At 53.5% G+C, this 15,789-nt stretch overlaps 9 protein-coding genes across 9 annotated transcripts; 5 read left to right on the top strand and 4 right to left on the bottom strand.

Moving 5' to 3' along the window:
- Positions 1 to 84: 84 nt before the first annotated feature.
- On the bottom strand, positions 85 to 811 carry MGL_2849 (uncharacterized protein; the record flags this gene model as incomplete). Its single annotated transcript, XM_001729811.1, has 2 exons — positions 85 to 147; positions 395 to 811. The coding sequence occupies 2 exons, from the start codon at positions 809 to 811 to the stop codon at positions 85 to 87; spliced, it is 480 nt and encodes a 159-aa protein (XP_001729863.1).
- A 656-nt stretch (positions 812 to 1,467) lies between these two features.
- MGL_2850 (uncharacterized protein) lies at positions 1,468 to 4,032 on the top strand (the record flags this gene model as incomplete). The annotated part of the gene is made up of 1 exon (XM_001729812.1): positions 1,468 to 4,032. One exon carries the CDS (start codon positions 1,468 to 1,470, stop codon positions 4,030 to 4,032), a length of 2,565 nt encoding a protein of 854 aa, XP_001729864.1.
- A 205-nt stretch (positions 4,033 to 4,237) lies between these two features.
- Positions 4,238 to 5,659, bottom strand: MGL_2851 (uncharacterized protein; the record flags this gene model as incomplete). The annotated part of the gene is made up of 1 exon (XM_001729813.1): positions 4,238 to 5,659. The coding sequence occupies one exon, from the start codon at positions 5,657 to 5,659 to the stop codon at positions 4,238 to 4,240; it is 1,422 nt and encodes a 473-aa protein (XP_001729865.1).
- A 777-nt stretch (positions 5,660 to 6,436) lies between these two features.
- On the top strand, positions 6,437 to 8,203 carry MGL_2852 (uncharacterized protein; the record flags this gene model as incomplete). The annotated part of the gene is made up of 1 exon (XM_001729814.1): positions 6,437 to 8,203. One exon carries the CDS (start codon positions 6,437 to 6,439, stop codon positions 8,201 to 8,203), a length of 1,767 nt encoding a protein of 588 aa, XP_001729866.1.
- Positions 8,204 to 8,451: 248 nt separating this feature from the next.
- Positions 8,452 to 10,320, top strand: MGL_2853 (uncharacterized protein; the record flags this gene model as incomplete). The annotated part of the gene is made up of 1 exon (XM_001729815.1): positions 8,452 to 10,320. The coding sequence occupies one exon, from the start codon at positions 8,452 to 8,454 to the stop codon at positions 10,318 to 10,320; it is 1,869 nt and encodes a 622-aa protein (XP_001729867.1).
- Positions 10,321 to 10,578: 258 nt separating this feature from the next.
- MGL_2854 (uncharacterized protein) lies at positions 10,579 to 11,337 on the bottom strand (the record flags this gene model as incomplete). The annotated part of the gene is made up of 2 exons (XM_001729816.1): positions 10,579 to 11,138; positions 11,193 to 11,337. The coding sequence occupies 2 exons, from the start codon at positions 11,335 to 11,337 to the stop codon at positions 10,579 to 10,581; spliced, it is 705 nt and encodes a 234-aa protein (XP_001729868.1).
- A 184-nt stretch (positions 11,338 to 11,521) lies between these two features.
- MGL_2855 (uncharacterized protein) lies at positions 11,522 to 11,994 on the top strand (the record flags this gene model as incomplete). The annotated part of the gene is made up of 3 exons (XM_001729817.1): positions 11,522 to 11,632; positions 11,674 to 11,955; positions 11,983 to 11,994. The coding sequence occupies 3 exons, from the start codon at positions 11,522 to 11,524 to the stop codon at positions 11,992 to 11,994; spliced, it is 405 nt and encodes a 134-aa protein (XP_001729869.1).
- A 551-nt stretch (positions 11,995 to 12,545) lies between these two features.
- MGL_2856 (uncharacterized protein) lies at positions 12,546 to 13,529 on the bottom strand (the record flags this gene model as incomplete). Its single annotated transcript, XM_001729818.1, has 1 exon — positions 12,546 to 13,529. The coding sequence occupies one exon, from the start codon at positions 13,527 to 13,529 to the stop codon at positions 12,546 to 12,548; it is 984 nt and encodes a 327-aa protein (XP_001729870.1).
- A 1,066-nt stretch (positions 13,530 to 14,595) lies between these two features.
- Positions 14,596 to 15,489, top strand: MGL_2857 (uncharacterized protein; the record flags this gene model as incomplete). The annotated part of the gene is made up of 1 exon (XM_001729819.1): positions 14,596 to 15,489. One exon carries the CDS (start codon positions 14,596 to 14,598, stop codon positions 15,487 to 15,489), a length of 894 nt encoding a protein of 297 aa, XP_001729871.1.
- Between the last annotated feature and the right edge of the window lie 300 nt (positions 15,490 to 15,789).

Raw genomic sequence — 15,789 nt, forward strand, 5'->3', positions numbered from 1 at the left:
TTTATTACGCTTTTCACTTACAAGTTTCAGTATTATTTTCTTTATATCTCTCTTTCCCTCTAGACATCTACACGGTATGGTAGTCTATACAATACGACGATCAGTCATGACACGCATAATGCAGCCGGTTCCTGCGACCTGTGTGAGCTGGAAGCGAAAAAAAGTTAGCACGCATTCGCATGTGTCTACAATGGGCGAGGAACACATAGAACATGTCAAGGTGCGCGAAGTGTGCGCTTGAAGAAATGCATCCAGTGTACAAGCCTCCCGAAACAATCATACGAGTGATATGGCTTGACGACGTGTCTCCCACTCCTCACGTCCGACGACCCATACATCGACGCTCTTGCACGTTCATCTGTGCACTCACCCTGTACTCTAATCTGATACATACCTTTTCATGCCAGCTTAAAATTACAGCGCAGTTGATAGGCGCTGGAGCCGATGGGAGACGTCCCATCTCCATACCACGGTACAGGTACTTCATCAGAGTATCGCGCTCGTCCATGTTCAGTGCTTTTAGCGCGGGCATGATATCTGTGGTACGTGTAGAATTTAGAATATCCATCACAAGTGCAAGCGTCGTTTGCCGCGCTTGCAATGCATGCGCACCAGTGGGTGGATCAGCTAGCGCTGCGTGCAAAGCGCCGGCAGTGTCGCCACTGGAAATCCGTGCGCGCACATCACTCTGTTTCGCTTGTGCAAGCTGATTCAGTTCTTGTGCAGAGCGTGGATCCTGCGGAGCAAGCTCTTCAGCAGAGAGTGTTTCATCATCGTATTGATCGACATCCAGATGCCGAAAATCACTCATGTCGGGGGCCGTTGACTTGAAAAAGTTGATGCACGACTGCTGCGCGTATACACTTCTCTGACAGCCGCTGGTTGGAAAGTAATAACCCCGCGACTAGTGCTAGTTTTTTTCGCTTAACGACGTTTCAAGCACCTCTTTCCAAAAATGTTTCGAGCAAGAAACAGTTGACGTCGGCTCGCAGTCCAAAATACAATGGGGCTTCACTTGGACTGCCTGTAACTATTCGACCCAATGGAGTGTTTCGCTGTTGCTGGCCGCCTGTGTGCCCAAAGGGGGAGGCGCTTGAATCAAATCGCTTATTTCCAGGTGCTGGATGCGATGGGTCCCGACCGTTTCGGCCGCCACACAATAGCGCCACTATATCACACTTTGCGGGGACGCCGCCGCCCAAAGTTGGTGCGCAGACAGGGGTCGTTAAAAATCCCAGCCGACCCCCCGAAATGGCGGCGCAAAGCACAAATGATCATAGATCACGTGCATCCCGAGGCGCGGGTGGCGTGTGTTGGACGAACAAACGCCACGTGCAGCATAGCTCCTTGGGTTTCGCTGAAGAGTCAAAACCACTACACGACCTCAATCTACGTCATAAGGTCCCACACGCCTGGAGGACGTCGACGCCAACTACGACTTGTTTTTGATCTTCTTCACGTGTTGGCATGTCGCACAGTCCTATCAACGATGCTAGATGGCAGGATATGTACGGGCTTACGCCCTCACGCCCAGCCCCTGGTCCTCCGCCCGTCGGCACACGTGCTGGCTCGGATCTGTACGACCACAGCCTGACAAATTCGTCTAGCTCTGCGATTTCAATGACGCCACCACTCACAAACATATCGCCGACAACAAGCCAGAGCAGCGGTCTTACAACAGCACCAGGGTCGACACCGAAAAGCTCTGCGTCCGTCGTCCGTAAAGGATATGTCAGCGTAAAGGAAGATGGACTGCGTTCCTGGATTTGGAGTAAGAAATGGCTTGTGTTGCGCGAGTCAACGCTTCTCTTTCACAAGAATGAATCTACGGTGCAGGCAACAAATATTGTACTTTTGCGTGACGTACGCAACATAAGCCGTACGGACTTGAAGCCGTACTGCATTGAAATCGAGACGAAAGACAAGACGTTTTTCTTGCAGGTCAAGAGCGACGAAGAATTGTATGGATGGATGGACGATATTTATAACCGCTCGCCGCTTGGCGCATCATCGCCTACCAACTTTGTCCACCAGGTTCACGTCGGTTTTGATCCTGTGAGTGGCTCATTCACTGGTCTTCCTGACCAGTGGATGCGTCTACTGACCCAATCGGCCATAACCAAAGAAGATTATGCAAAGAACCCGCAGGCGGTATTGGATGTTCTTGAATTTTATACAGATATTCACAACAAGCGCTCGCGCGATGATTTCGGACTCGGTTCTCCCACGATGAACTTACATGCGGGCAGCTCCGGCAGACAAGCCGTTGACATGTTCAAACGTGCCGAGCCTGTGATTTCATCTTCCCAGTTGCCCCCTGTGGATTCTCGTCGTGCGACGCCGCTTCCTCCGCGTGGTAAACCCAAGCAGAGCCCACTTCCCGCTGTGCCGCGTGAAGATAACATGGCCACTCCTTCACCCACTGGCGATTTGAGTCTCTCGCTCTCTGAGAGCGACACAAGTGCCTTGTCTTTCAGGACGCAGCAAATGCGTCTCTCCGAAGAGCAGCAGCGCCAGCATATTGAGCGGGAAGAACCGCGTGAATATCTTCGCCGTCAACAACAACAACAACAACAACTGCTTGAACAGCAAAAGTATGCCGCTCTGACAGAGCGTCGAAAGTTGTCACAGCCAAGAACACTTCAGCCTCCGTACCTGCCATACGAATCACCAGCTGCGGTGCCGACCAGTAATATTCCTTCCATGGCGCCGACCACATCTTCAACAAGTAGCACACCCAACTCGCGGCCCAACAGCAAGCCGACCAGGTTCATGCCTACTCAGACTCAGGACATGCCGTCACTTCCCACCACAAATTTGGGCATGGTTGCGCCACCCCTAACCAGTGCTGACATGTATCAAGCTCACGAGTCGCCTGGAACAACGTCATCTTCTTTGCCTTCGCCGGCTCAAGTGCATTCACGTTCTCAGCCACAGGTCCAGCCACAACCAGCGCATTCACATTCACCTTCACCCTCACCTTCACAAGCACAGACACGGCCCATGCCATCGACGAGTCCGATGCAAGGCACAACCACTTCGAATGCCCCCACACATCATCCACCATCTAACACCGGTAGTGGTGCCACGACGGCCCCAACTGTGCCTCAACGAAGGCCAGAAGGCCAAAAACGCTCGAGTGCCATGAGCGATGCACAGATCATGGAAAAACTTCGCGCCGTTGTGAGCCGCAATGATCCGAATACAATGTATCGCAAGGTGAAAAAGATCGGACAGGGAGCTTCTGGGTCTGTTTATGTGGCGAAAGCACTCGCAACATCGCAGCTTGTGGCGATCAAGGCGATGGACCTGGCACATCAGCCGCGCAAAGAGCTCATTATCAATGAGATTCTTGTGATGAAAGAGTCACAACACCCCAATATTGTCAATTTCCTCGATGCTTACCTGCTACGTGATCATGACCTGTGGGTAGTGATGGAATTTATGGAGGGCGGCGCCTTGACGGACGTCATTGATAACAACACGCTGGATGAAACTCAGATCGCTGCAATCTGTCTGGAAACGTGCAAGGGATTGGAGCATCTGCATAGACATTCCATTATTCATCGGGATATCAAGAGTGACAACATCCTTTTGAACAACTATGGGCAAGTGAAAATTACAGACTTTGGCTTTTGTGCCAAACTGACGGACCAACGGAGCAAGCGAGCTACGATGGTCGGTACACCGTATTGGATGGCGCCAGAAGTTGTGAAACAGAAAGAGTACGGCGCGAAGGTCGACATTTGGTCACTGGGCATCATGGCTATTGAAATGATTGAGAATGAGCCGCCGTACTTGGATGAAGAACCTCTCAAAGCGCTCTACATGATTGCGACAAATGGCACACCCACGCTCAAGAAGCCTGAGAATCTTAGTCGCGAGCTCAAAGGGTTCCTAGCTGTCTGTCTGTGTGCTGATGTAAAGAGTCGTGCCACAGCCGACGAGCTCTTGCAGCATGAGTTCCTGCACAAGGCTTGTCCAACCAGCGAACTGCCCAAACTCCTTGAGTTCCGCCACCATGAGAAGTGATATATGCTTGCATACATACGTCCCACGTTACCGTCACATTCCTCTACCCCATCCTATTGCCCTAACCATCACCATATCTGCATCATCACATATAGTTGCCAGTCATTCTCCCCGGTTTGTACGACTGGTCAGGGTCCTAGAGAAGCTTTACGATGTTTACTGCCTGACATTGCGCGTGCCGTTGGTTGCTAGTCGTTGCCGCTGCTCACGCTGCCGGCGCCTCTGCTGCAGCTTGAGGCCATGCATCGTCGCGGACATATGCACAGATCACTGTACGGCCATCAAACTGACGCCCAGCAATGGCACGGAGTGCCGCTTCGCATTCATCCGCATGAACAAACTGCACATACACACGCCCAACGCCTTTGGGCTCCATCCCTGAGGCAGCGTCTGCGGAGGTCGCATGACCAGCTGCGGCAGCGAGTGGCCTAGGAATGTACACACTTGTAACGGTGCCGTGTCGCGAGCACTCGCTGTGCACGTCCTCTTTAATGTCTTGATACTCTGTGTCGTCCAAGAGCTCGTCCGTCGTTACCATGTTCAACATTAGCATCGCACGTGTTGGCGTGTCAGAGGTTTCTTGCGTGTCCTCATGCGTGTGTGTATTGGTGGATGCATTCACACGGCGCACCATCAAACGTTGCTCACCTACTTCGAGACCGTCAAGGCCTTCGCATGCAAGATCAGTCACGGCATCCTCATGGAATTCGCAGAAAGCCATCCCACGCGAACGCTGTGTCTCTGGGTCACGAATCAGATCAAAGTGGCGCACATCACCGAACGCCTTGAGCAGCTCCATGACTTGTTGCTCATTCAAAAACACCGGTACGTTGCCGATGTACAATTTGTTGGGCCCATCGGGCACACTCGTTTCAATGGCCCCTGGCGCAGGCACTGCATCTTGCCCGACATAGCCTTTAGGTCGCTCAATGTGCAACCTGTGGCCCAAGAATGCAACACCGTCCAACAAGAGCGCATTTGACGCTTCGTCAGGATTCCGGAACTCCAAGTATGCATACCCCTCGTCCAGATGCATGTCAACCGCATAGCAAGGCTCAAGACTGCCACTTGAGCATAAGAGGCGTTCATTCATTTTGGCATTAATGAAAATGCGCAACTGCTGACTTGTTTTGACCGATGACACTGGTGATACATGAAGCCGCCGGGTTTCTAAGTACATAGAAGCATTGAAGGCAGCTGCCGACGTAGTCGCCTCCAACTCAGCCATGGCACTTGGTGGGATAGTGCCTGGCATGGCACCGCGAATCCCATACATCATCATGCCTGATGATCCAGAATTTACCGGGGCACCGAACAAGCCGGTTGCCTTGGCGGAGAGTGCATCTACAGCTTCAAAGCCGGGCGCACGTACATCCCATTGTGAGTGCGCTATAGGCCGGTCACTCAGTCGAATCGTACCGGGTGGTGGTGGACTTGTCCGCACAACACTTCGGCGCCCACCGCCGCCTCCTCCTCGCTGATGGTGGCCACTACCTCCGCGGCGCCATCGACGATCATAGTCGCTGCTGCCTCCGCCACTACGTCCCTCACTGGCATCGTATGGGTATCGACGGCGAGAGTACCGCGCCGTGTCATCATAGTCGCCACCTCCATATGCGTGAGACATACGGTCTGTCTCGCGTCTGTCCATCGCGTATCACGACGCCAAGTCAATGCAAGAGAGACGTTTGACACGTAACGTGTGCGAGCGTCAAGCCACAATGTATCCGACTCGCTCATCTCACCTCCTGCCCTACCCCCCCCCCCCTTCCCTATTCCTTCCCAATGATTTCGACTTTCTCCACACGCACGGCAGAGCATTTTTCTTCCTCCATAGGTTGCTTCTTTCAGCCCCTGTGCGTGCAGGATTGGCTGTTTGCTTGAGATTTGTCAAGTCGCCGCCTGAACGCAATCTCCTTTGACACACTCTCCACCGGCTCGAAGCCCATATTGCGCTTCGTCGTTGAGTGTGAGAGCACGTGATACAAGCTTCAGCCACCCCAGGTGAACGCGGTGCAACATTTGTGACGTATCACCCCTATTGTCGAAACGCGGCGCTCGCGTTGAGCAGATTTAACGTGAAGGGTGCGCGGCAGGGCCCATCCTACAGATATGGTACGTGTCGCATGCATTACACAGTAGTCTTGGGCATCTATACTAACCATGTCTATGCGTCAGGCGTCTGGATCTGGCACTTCGACAAGCGCGCCTCCAGGAAGTGTTGTGAGTCCATGGGTATGTGCGCAATACATTCGGAGTCCAGTCGACCAAAAAGAAAAAGAAAAACTCACACATACAGGCTGAGTACAAAAATGCACAGGGTCGTACGTATTGGTACCATCCGGGAGAGCGACGCAGTGTTTGGGACAAGCCGGACGAGCTGAAAAGTGCACGTGAGCGTGCCATGGATTCAACGCCATGGCGCGAGTACAAGTCTGGAGAGCGCAGCTACTATGTTAATAAAGAAACGAAGCAGTCAACATGGACTATACCCGCGGATTTGCAGGCATATTTAAGCACGATCCCCGACGACCCGCCGCCTGCTGTGCCAGCGCGCTCGTCAGCCAGTCCACATGCACATGCTTCGCCTGCAGGCTCAGCAACCCCACCAACAAATACTTCAACGGGCGCATCAGCCACAGCTTCGGACGCTGTAACTGACGCGCTTGGGCCTGGCACAGCTGCGCCACGATCTTCGACCAACTCATCTGTATCCGCACGAAACTTGTCGCCTGTGTACGCGACGCACGAAGAAGCGGAAGCTGCATTTATGTCGATGCTGCAGCGCAAGAATGTAGGCCCTACATCAACTTGGGAGCAAACATTACGTGAAATCATCACAGATCCATTGTATAAAGCGCTACGGACGCTTGCCGAGCGCAAGGCCGTCTTCCACAAGTATGTTGACGACCAAAAAGCACAAGAAGCAGCTCGGCGCGAAGAGAAGGCTGCTGAGCTGCGGCCCAAGGTCACTAGCGCATTGCAGCAGGAGTTGGGCGGGCTGAAGCCCTATGCTAGCTTTGCGACATTCAGAAAAAAATTATCGCCGCATGCTTTGTGGGCAGAGATCGATGATGAGCAGCAGGCGCACGCTATCTACGAGGCGATCCACCGCGAGGTGCAAGAAAAAGAGAATGCGCGGCTTGAAGCGATCAGAGCGCAGAACCGCACGAACTGGCTTGCATTGTTGACCACCATGGAGCTACGTCCCACGTCACGCTGGCACGACGTGTATCGTGCGATCTGCGACTCAGACACGTACCGCCAGAGTCCTCAGTTGCAAACGATGCTCTTCACTGACCAGCTAGCCGTGTTTGAAGAGCACATGGCAAAAGTCGAGGCTGAGGAGCGCGAGCGGCTCTGGGGCCACGCCCATTCACGACGCGATCGGCAGGCCCGCGATGCATTTCGAGCGTTACTACAGGACTCTGTTGACAAGGGCACGCTGCACGCCCGTTCGACATGGGCATCGTATTTCCCGAGCATCCGCGACGATGAACGGCTCAAGGCCATGACTCAAACAGCCTCTGGCTCAAGTGCACAAGACTTGTTTTACGATGTGCTCGATACCCTAGAGCGTGATTTTGCTGTGCATCGACGCACCGTTCAGGCGCATATGCGGGCAAACAACATCCACGTTACAAGCACCACCGATTCAGACGCTTGGCATAATGCCTTTCGGAGCGCTGATGCGCCTGACAGTATCCGGATGTTGCCGGACCACATGTTACGTGCTTTGTTCGACGAATGCGTGTACCAGTCGGAGCGAGATGCTCGTGATGCTCGCCGCCGTACAGAACGACGCTTGCGCCACCACGCCGATGATCTTAGGTACGCCTTTAAGCACATGGAACCGCCTTTGGATATCGAGGCATCTTTTGACGACATTCTGCCGCGCATTCGCACGCTACCAGAGTATGATGTACTTGCACGTGCGGGTGAAGATGGCCTCGATACGGCTAGGTCGGCATGGGACCGATTCGTTCGACGCCAATCGGAGAAGCTGGCTGATGCTATGAATACACCAGGCCGGTCACGGACGGACTACACGGACCTAGACGATAGCGGTGGTGCAGACGAGCATCGAAAGAGGAAGGAGCACTTACGGAGTGATGACGTAACGGCGGTGGACCCACGCGCCGTTCGCAGGCGCACCGAGTATGATATATAGTATGTCTGGATGGGATCGTAACTCGATGTAAGCGTTTCAAATGGTCGTGGAAAACAGCATAGTGCCTACAAACAAAAGGTACTTGAGGGAACAAGCTAGCTCTGGCAAAGGAGAAGGAAGTAGACGTGGTTTGGCACAGAGACCATACCACAGGACCGAGAGGCCACTAAGCCACTAACAACTACGATGCAGAACTTGGTTGTTGCGGTGCGTGCATGTGGGTGAGTACCTGCGAAGAAGCCACGTGGATGGCCACGTGTCTGCGCCTCTGCGCCCTTCCGCCGTTTTTTTTTGTGGACGCAGGGGGCAGTCCGGGTCACAGTGCTGACGACGACATGAGCCAGGAAGAAGGTGCCGTGATCGGAATCAACTTGGGCAACACATACGGCAGCCTTGCATGCATTAACCAGCATGGGCGCGCTGATGTGATTGCAAATGAGAGTGGCGAGCGCCAGATCGCCACGCGTATCGCTTTCCATGGCGACCAAGTGTACCACGGCAATGGAGCGACGCCGCAACTCATCCGTAATGCACACAATGTGATTGACAATTTTGTTCATCTCGTTGGCCGTCCATACTCGGATTTGTCAGAGGAAGAAAAGGCGCGCAAGTCTGCCGCCGTGCTTGACGTGAATGGCGTACCATCGTTCGAAGTCGAGATCAACGGTAACAAAACTATTCTCTCGGCGCAAGACGTGCTCGTGCGCTTCATTGGCGTCCTCTACAATGCTGCGAAGGACTTCATGTCGGGTGTGCCGATTGTCGGAGCGGTTCTTAGCACACCACTCTGGTACTCGGACTCACAGACTGCAGCCGTGGCCGACGCGGCGAAGCAGGCAGGTCTTCATCTCCTCCAGCTTGTGCCCGCACCAGCCGCAGCTCTCACTGCGTATGGCCTCACGATGCCAAAGCCCACAGGCGAGCTTCCTTCTCACCCCGACGGTGAAAAAGGCGAGCCTTATGCGCCTGACAAGATCCTCGACCGGAATGTGCTTGTTGTCGACTTTGGTGGCACGGCCATCGATGTCACTGTGTACGCGGCACGCGCCGGCATCTTTTCTCAACTCGCCTACGAGCATGACAAGTCCATTGGTGGACGTGCGCTTGACGATGTGCTTGTGCATCACTTTGCGAAAGAGTTCCACAAAAAGACCAAAACGGCTATTGGCGAACACGATGCACGTGCTTGGGCCAAGCTGCGTAACGAGGCTGAAGGCACCAAGCGCGCCCTTAGTGCAAGCCACTCGGCGCAGTGCAGCGTCGAGAGCTTGGCCGAGGGTCTAGACTTCAGCGGCAGCGTGAACCGCACGCGGCTGAACGTGCTCGCTTCTGGCATTTACCAGACGGCCGTCGCCGATGTGCAGAAAGCCATTGCAGCGGCCGGGCTTGAGTCGTGCCAGATTGACGAGATCATCCTTGCTGGTGGTGCCTCGCGTCTTGCTGGTCTTGCTGAGCAGTTGTCGTTCCTGTTCCCCGAGGACAGCAACACGCACATCACGTACTCGATCGATTCTGACCAGGTCATTGCCCGTGGCTGTGCAGTTTATGCCCAGTCGCTCGTACACCTTCCGAAGGACTCGGAGGAGCGCAAGTTCGTTGCTTCGATGCCAGCCACGCGCGCTGAGCGCCGCGCCGCATTGACAATGCCAGCGACAACGCGCCCATTGGGTGTGGTTGTGGATGCACCGCCGCAAGAAAGTGTTGCTAAGCAGATCGTCAACGGCAAGCTGTTCGTCACGCTTGTGCACGCTGAGACGCCGCTCCCAGCACGCCGTGTTGTGCGATTCCCCGTCACACCCAACTCGTCGTCGACGCTTATCCGCCTTGCGCAAGGCACGCCAAAGGTGCGTGTTGATAAAGTGGATCCTGAACCGCTCGACGATGACGAAGACGCAGCGGCCGATGAGGATGACGAGCCTCTTGAGCCAGAGGAAGTGCGCAGTGCATACATTGAACCTGATGCGGCGAGTCTTGCTGAGCTCGTCGTGCCACATGCAGCTTTGTGTCAGTCGATTACTCTACAGGTGATTGTCCACAGTGATGGACAGGTAACTGTGGAAGCTCGCTGCGACAAGAAGAGCGAAGTGGCTGCATCTGCGCAGATTGGCAGCGCTTAAGAAACAACATCGCACGCAGATCTATAGTTCGTATCCATAGCCAACGGGCGATCAAACCAACGTGGTGGATGCCGCCAGTGGCTATGTTGGTCTGTCTACGAGGATAAATTGACGGGGGAATCCATCGTTCTCTCGATCATCAGCACAGTGTGTCGGTCCAAATGTGGGACGTTGTGGGGTGCTTGAGAATGTTTCACAAATCATGACAGCACGTGTGCATGTGTTCAAAGAACGATATGACAAGTATACATGGTTCCATTACGACGAGCTACCTTCACGGCCTGTAGGCCCGCTACCACGGCGAAGCTTCTCCGCGTCGTCTTCCGGGGGTACTTGGTCAAAGGGGCCAGACAAGTCGTCGTGCACGACCGCACGGAGCTTCGCGTACGCATTGTCCAAATCCTTGTTTACAATGACGCAATCAAATGACCCTGGCATCCGAGCGAATGCCAATTCCTCCAGAGCCATGCGCAACCTGTGATCAATTGCGTCGGCCGTATCGGTTGCGCGGCCCTCGAGACGTTCCTGTAACGTCGCAAACGTCGGTGGCGAAATAAACACAAACAGAGGATTCAGATCCGGGTGGTTCTCTTTGATAAGACGCACGCCTTGCGCATCGATGTCAAGAATCGCGCGACGACCATCGCCCTTTCCATTCACATCTCGCACAGCCTGCGCTGTCGTACCATACAGATTGCCGCCAAATTCGGCATGTTCCAGAAACTCGCCATTCTTTACTCGCTGCTCAAACTCCGCCCGCGAAACGAAATGGTACGACTTGTCTTGCACTTCGCCGGGTCGTATTTGACGCGTCGTATCTATACAAGATCGTTAGTAGGTTCGTTTAGGCCATACATCCACACTCTACGTACGGCTTACACTAAATCCAAACGAGTCGGGGAATTCATTAAAGAGCCGCTTGATCAATGTGCTCTTCCCAACACCAGACGGTCCACAGAGCACAATCGGTCGTTTGCTCATGACTTGGAGCGCGTGCCGCCAAATGGGAGTCGACATGGCCTATACTAATGCATCTTGCGATGACCCCCGTGCCGCTATGTCGTCACGTGAATCAAGTCGGTGATGCAGCGTGTGTAAGATTGTGGAGCTTGCTCGTCGCTGCTGCTGTGGCCAGGCACAGGGACACTGTCTTTTCTAGTACGGGCGCGCGCGTCTTTGCAGATCAAATAAGGCGCGTGGGATGTGTGGCACGCCACTGGACTTGACGACATTTTCCTCCCTCCATCTTTTTCCTTCTAACAATCATGTCTGGACGTACGTATGCGCAAATGTTCTGACAGCAGGTGGCAAGGTATGCTCGCATACGCAAAAGAAGTACTAGGCTTATGACAGGGTGGAAAGGGACTTGGCAAAGGCGGTGCAAAGCGCCACCGCAAGATCTTGCGCGATAATATCCAGGGTATTACAAAGCCAGCGATTCGGCGCTTGGCCCGTCGCGGTGGTGTGAAGCGTATTTCCGGCCTGATCTACGATGAAACGCGTGGCGTTCTCAAGCTGTTTCTTGAGAGCGTCATCCGGGACTCGGTCACATACACAGAGCATGCAAAGCGCAAGACTGTCACGTCGCTTGATGTGATTTATGCACTCAAACGCCAAGGCCGCACGCTTTACGGTGTACGTACCAGCGATAACTGACCAAAGTTCGGTGCATAAATGCGTAGCGATGACATATACATAATTCATGTGCAGCGGCGCACGAATAGATCTCTTTCATGTGCTCATATAGCCCAAAGTCTTTGTTGTATTGGGCCGGGTGTATGTACATATGTATATATGGCCGATCTGATCTTATTGTATGGTTGATTTGGCTGTGACATCTCGGGCCGCAAATGTGCCTCTTTTATCCGACCGAACACAATCAAGACGTAACAGAGTACGTCTCACTGACCGTGGTACCTAGTACGCAGAAAGAATGCATGTTGATCGTTCATTTAAATAAAGAAATAGAAGAGTATGAACATGGAACAGCGACACAATCATGTCCACACTTGGACACTTTAGAGAGCCGTCCAGATGGACGAATAGACTATCCATAACGGCGCGTATCTCCACTTTTTGTGCACTGGATGCTCGAGTAGTAGATTTTTTCACTAGCCTAATAATCGACCCATTTTCGTCACCGGGGTTAGTAGGACGTTGCGCGTAGCTGAACTAATCTCGTGCATCTATTATCTAGAGGTCTCTGAGTTATAAGGATCGATAAACTACCAACCAAAGAGACCCTCTGCAAGGTGGCCTAGCAGGGTGGTCGGTTTCTGCTTTGAACCTATTTCAATCGACGCATCCACTGATTTGGTCGAGGAGGACGCATGTCCATTCCACATTGAAGGACACATGTTCCATAGGGATTGAAGGGCGGAGGTCTTTGCCGTATCTTTCGTAGGTTGCGCCAGCGCAGAACCTGGCGATTCCACCTTGTCGATGGGACGACCAAATGCCGGCGTGCCTGCGGTGTGTCGAGCCGATGAGGCACGCAGCTGCGAGACGGGCGTCGCTGGCGCTGTTGACGCCATGGGAGGCGCTACATTTGGGTCAAATGCAGCCCCCGACGAAACACCTAGCAGGGGTGCATCAAGTCCGCCAACCAAGCTCTGCTGATGCATTGCATCATTCTCCCATCGCACACCAACCATGCACGTGCCTGCTAATGTTCGTCCGTTCTGAGAAACAGCCTGCAGGGCCTGGATCGGTTCATGAAATACAAGTCTTAGCGTCTTCTCCTGCGCTGGATTGATTGAGACATCATCAATAGACTCCAACCCACCAAGTGCTGAAAACTGTTCAACAACCACAGAGCGCAGAAGCGGCGGAAACCCATACACGAGCACGGAACGGTGCGCTAGGGGACTTGCCTGTCCCGACACAGGCATACGGACAGAAGAAGAAGAATCATCCGCAGCTCCCACTGAGCTTGATAACATGCCCGACGTCATGGATGAATCGAATGCACGGCCTTGTACCTGAGGCATGTCATGCAACGTTTGCTGAGGCGGTGCATCGTCGTCGTCCATTGCATCAAAGCTCGGCACGGCAGTGACTGCAGCAGCGGTGCTACTTGCGAGAGAAGCAGCTAAAGGGGGCGATGTCGGCGGCCGTGACATGGAGCGATCAGCGGCACCATCCTCCATCGGAGGACGAGAGCCGCGCAGACTTGTGGATCCAAAGATACTCCCTTTCACGCATTCCATTCCCGACTGCCGACATCGACGGCGAGCGATTGAGATCACCATAATCCATGCTGCTGCGCGAAAAAAACGATGAATGAAAGCCAGGGTTCGGCGATGTCGACGATGCGCCCGAGAGTCCTGCGCCATGGTCCTTCTGTGCCAAGATCGACGTGGATGTATCAGCCTCTGTTTTAAGTGATGGTGGCACTGTATCTGATGGCCTTTGTGAGCTAGCATGTGATCTCTCGAGGCCACGCATCTTACTGAGGTAGCCAGGCAAGTAAGAAACAGGTGCCTGGCTTGCAGGCGAAGCTTGCGGTGCTGTTGTGCCCCAAGGTGCCTGCATACCTCCATAACCAGGTGCGTTTGTACCAGCCGCAAACGTAGGCGACGACATCCCACCTGCTGACCCTGTTGGGACATGTGGCGATGGACCAGGGAAGGACGAGCCAGACCCTGGTGGTTGTTGCTGTGCTGTGCTGAAAGCTGAGGACCCCGGCGCCGTTGACTGTTGCGGTGTTGATAGCAGCGTATTTGTTTGTGTCTGAGGCATACCTGGCATCCCACCGCCCAATGCACCAGATATGTGGCCAGTAGCATTCGGTGACGAAGTGTGTGTCTGCATCCAAGGCGCAGGCGCTGCTGTCGTCGACGTCGCTGATGACGACATGCCTTGGGCAGGTGTCGATGGCGGAATGCCAAGACCTATCTGGCGCGAAGTGCCGGGTGCGTTTGAAGCTGAGAACATTCCGCAATAGCTATATTGCGAAGCCGACAAGGATTTACCGGCTCCGTCGTTCGTATATCAACGTGCGAACGTCCCAATGAGGTAGTGTGTATGTATGTGGATTTGACCCATTACTTCCACATCGATGGAACACAAGCCGCGACATTCTCACGTGCTACAAAATAGATTGGCCTAGGTGCTGACAGACCAACACAAAACGCGTGCGTGCGTGCGTGCGGCGCCGTACGTGTGTGTGTCGAAAGACCAATTGGGTCCCATAGGAGTGTACGAGAGTGCTTTCCACCCCAACATCAAGTTCAAGACCACTTGTGGTTTCTGAAGTCGGCGCGCCTTGTCGCGATGGAGAACTACCAGAAGATTGAAAAGGTTGGTGAAGGAACGTATGGCGTTGTTTATAAGGCCCGTGACATGACACCTGGCGCGAATGGCCGGATCGTCGCATTGAAAAAGATCCGCCTGGAAGCGGAAGACGAGGGCGTGCCATCGACCGCGATCCGAGAAATAAGTCTCCTGAAAGAACTGCGAGATGAAAATATTGTGCGCTTGTACGAGATTATTCACCAAGAATCGCGTTTATATCTTGTGTTCGAATTCCTGGATCTTGACTTGAAAAAGTACATGGACAACGTGGCGAACCAGCCCGAAGGTCTGGGTCCTGAAATTGTGATGAAATTTACATACCAGCTAGTGCGAGGTATTTACTTCTGCCATGCACACCGAATCTTGCACCGTGATCTCAAGCCGCAAAACTTGCTTATTGACAAAGAGGGTAACTTGAAACTTGCCGACTTTGGTCTTGCTCGAGCATTCGGCATCCCTCTCCGAACATACACACACGAGGTCGTGACGCTCTGGTACCGTGCACCTGAGGTGCTTCTTGGCTCTCGCCACTACAATACTGCCATTGATATGTGGTCTGTCGGCTGCATCTTTGCAGAGATGGCCATGCGGACGCCGCTATTTCCCGGCGACTCGGAAATTGACGAAATTTTCCGCATCTTCCGTATTCTTGGTACACCCAACGACGAGATGTGGCCTGGAGTCCAGTCACTTCCTGACTACAAGACGACATTCCCTCAGTGGGGTGGTGTGCCACTCAAGACAGTGGTGCCTTCCCTAAGCGATGCTGGGGTTGACCTGCTAGGGCTGATGCTCATTTACGATCCAGCCGTCCGAATTAGCGCCAAGCGCGCTCTCAATCATCCATACTTTGCTAGTGTGACAGCTGGCTAAGATTGTTCCCTTGTATGTGCGCATGCATGCATGTGAGCGCGTGCGTGCGCGAGCGAGCGAGTGAGGGTGTGAGAGAGTGTGTGTGTAAGTATGTGCCTATAAATATGTTTCTGTGATGCGTGAGCATGTCAGTCAGATGCGCCGTTCGTTTTGTGTCGCGTCCTCCTTTTGATCTGCATGCGGCTTCCCACCACGTGTTGCTACCGCTTCCCGTCCAAACACGCCTATCTTCCTTTCCTTGTCTCGTATACTCACATGCCCATACTGTTCTCATGTAGGCAAGTGTCCGAAAGCTTAATA

This window comes from Malassezia globosa, assembly GCF_000181695.2.
Source record: "Malassezia globosa CBS 7966 chromosome Unknown mgl_sf_7.1, whole genome shotgun sequence".
In the NCBI taxonomy this organism is placed as follows: Eukaryota; Fungi; Basidiomycota; class Malasseziomycetes; order Malasseziales; family Malasseziaceae; genus Malassezia; species Malassezia globosa.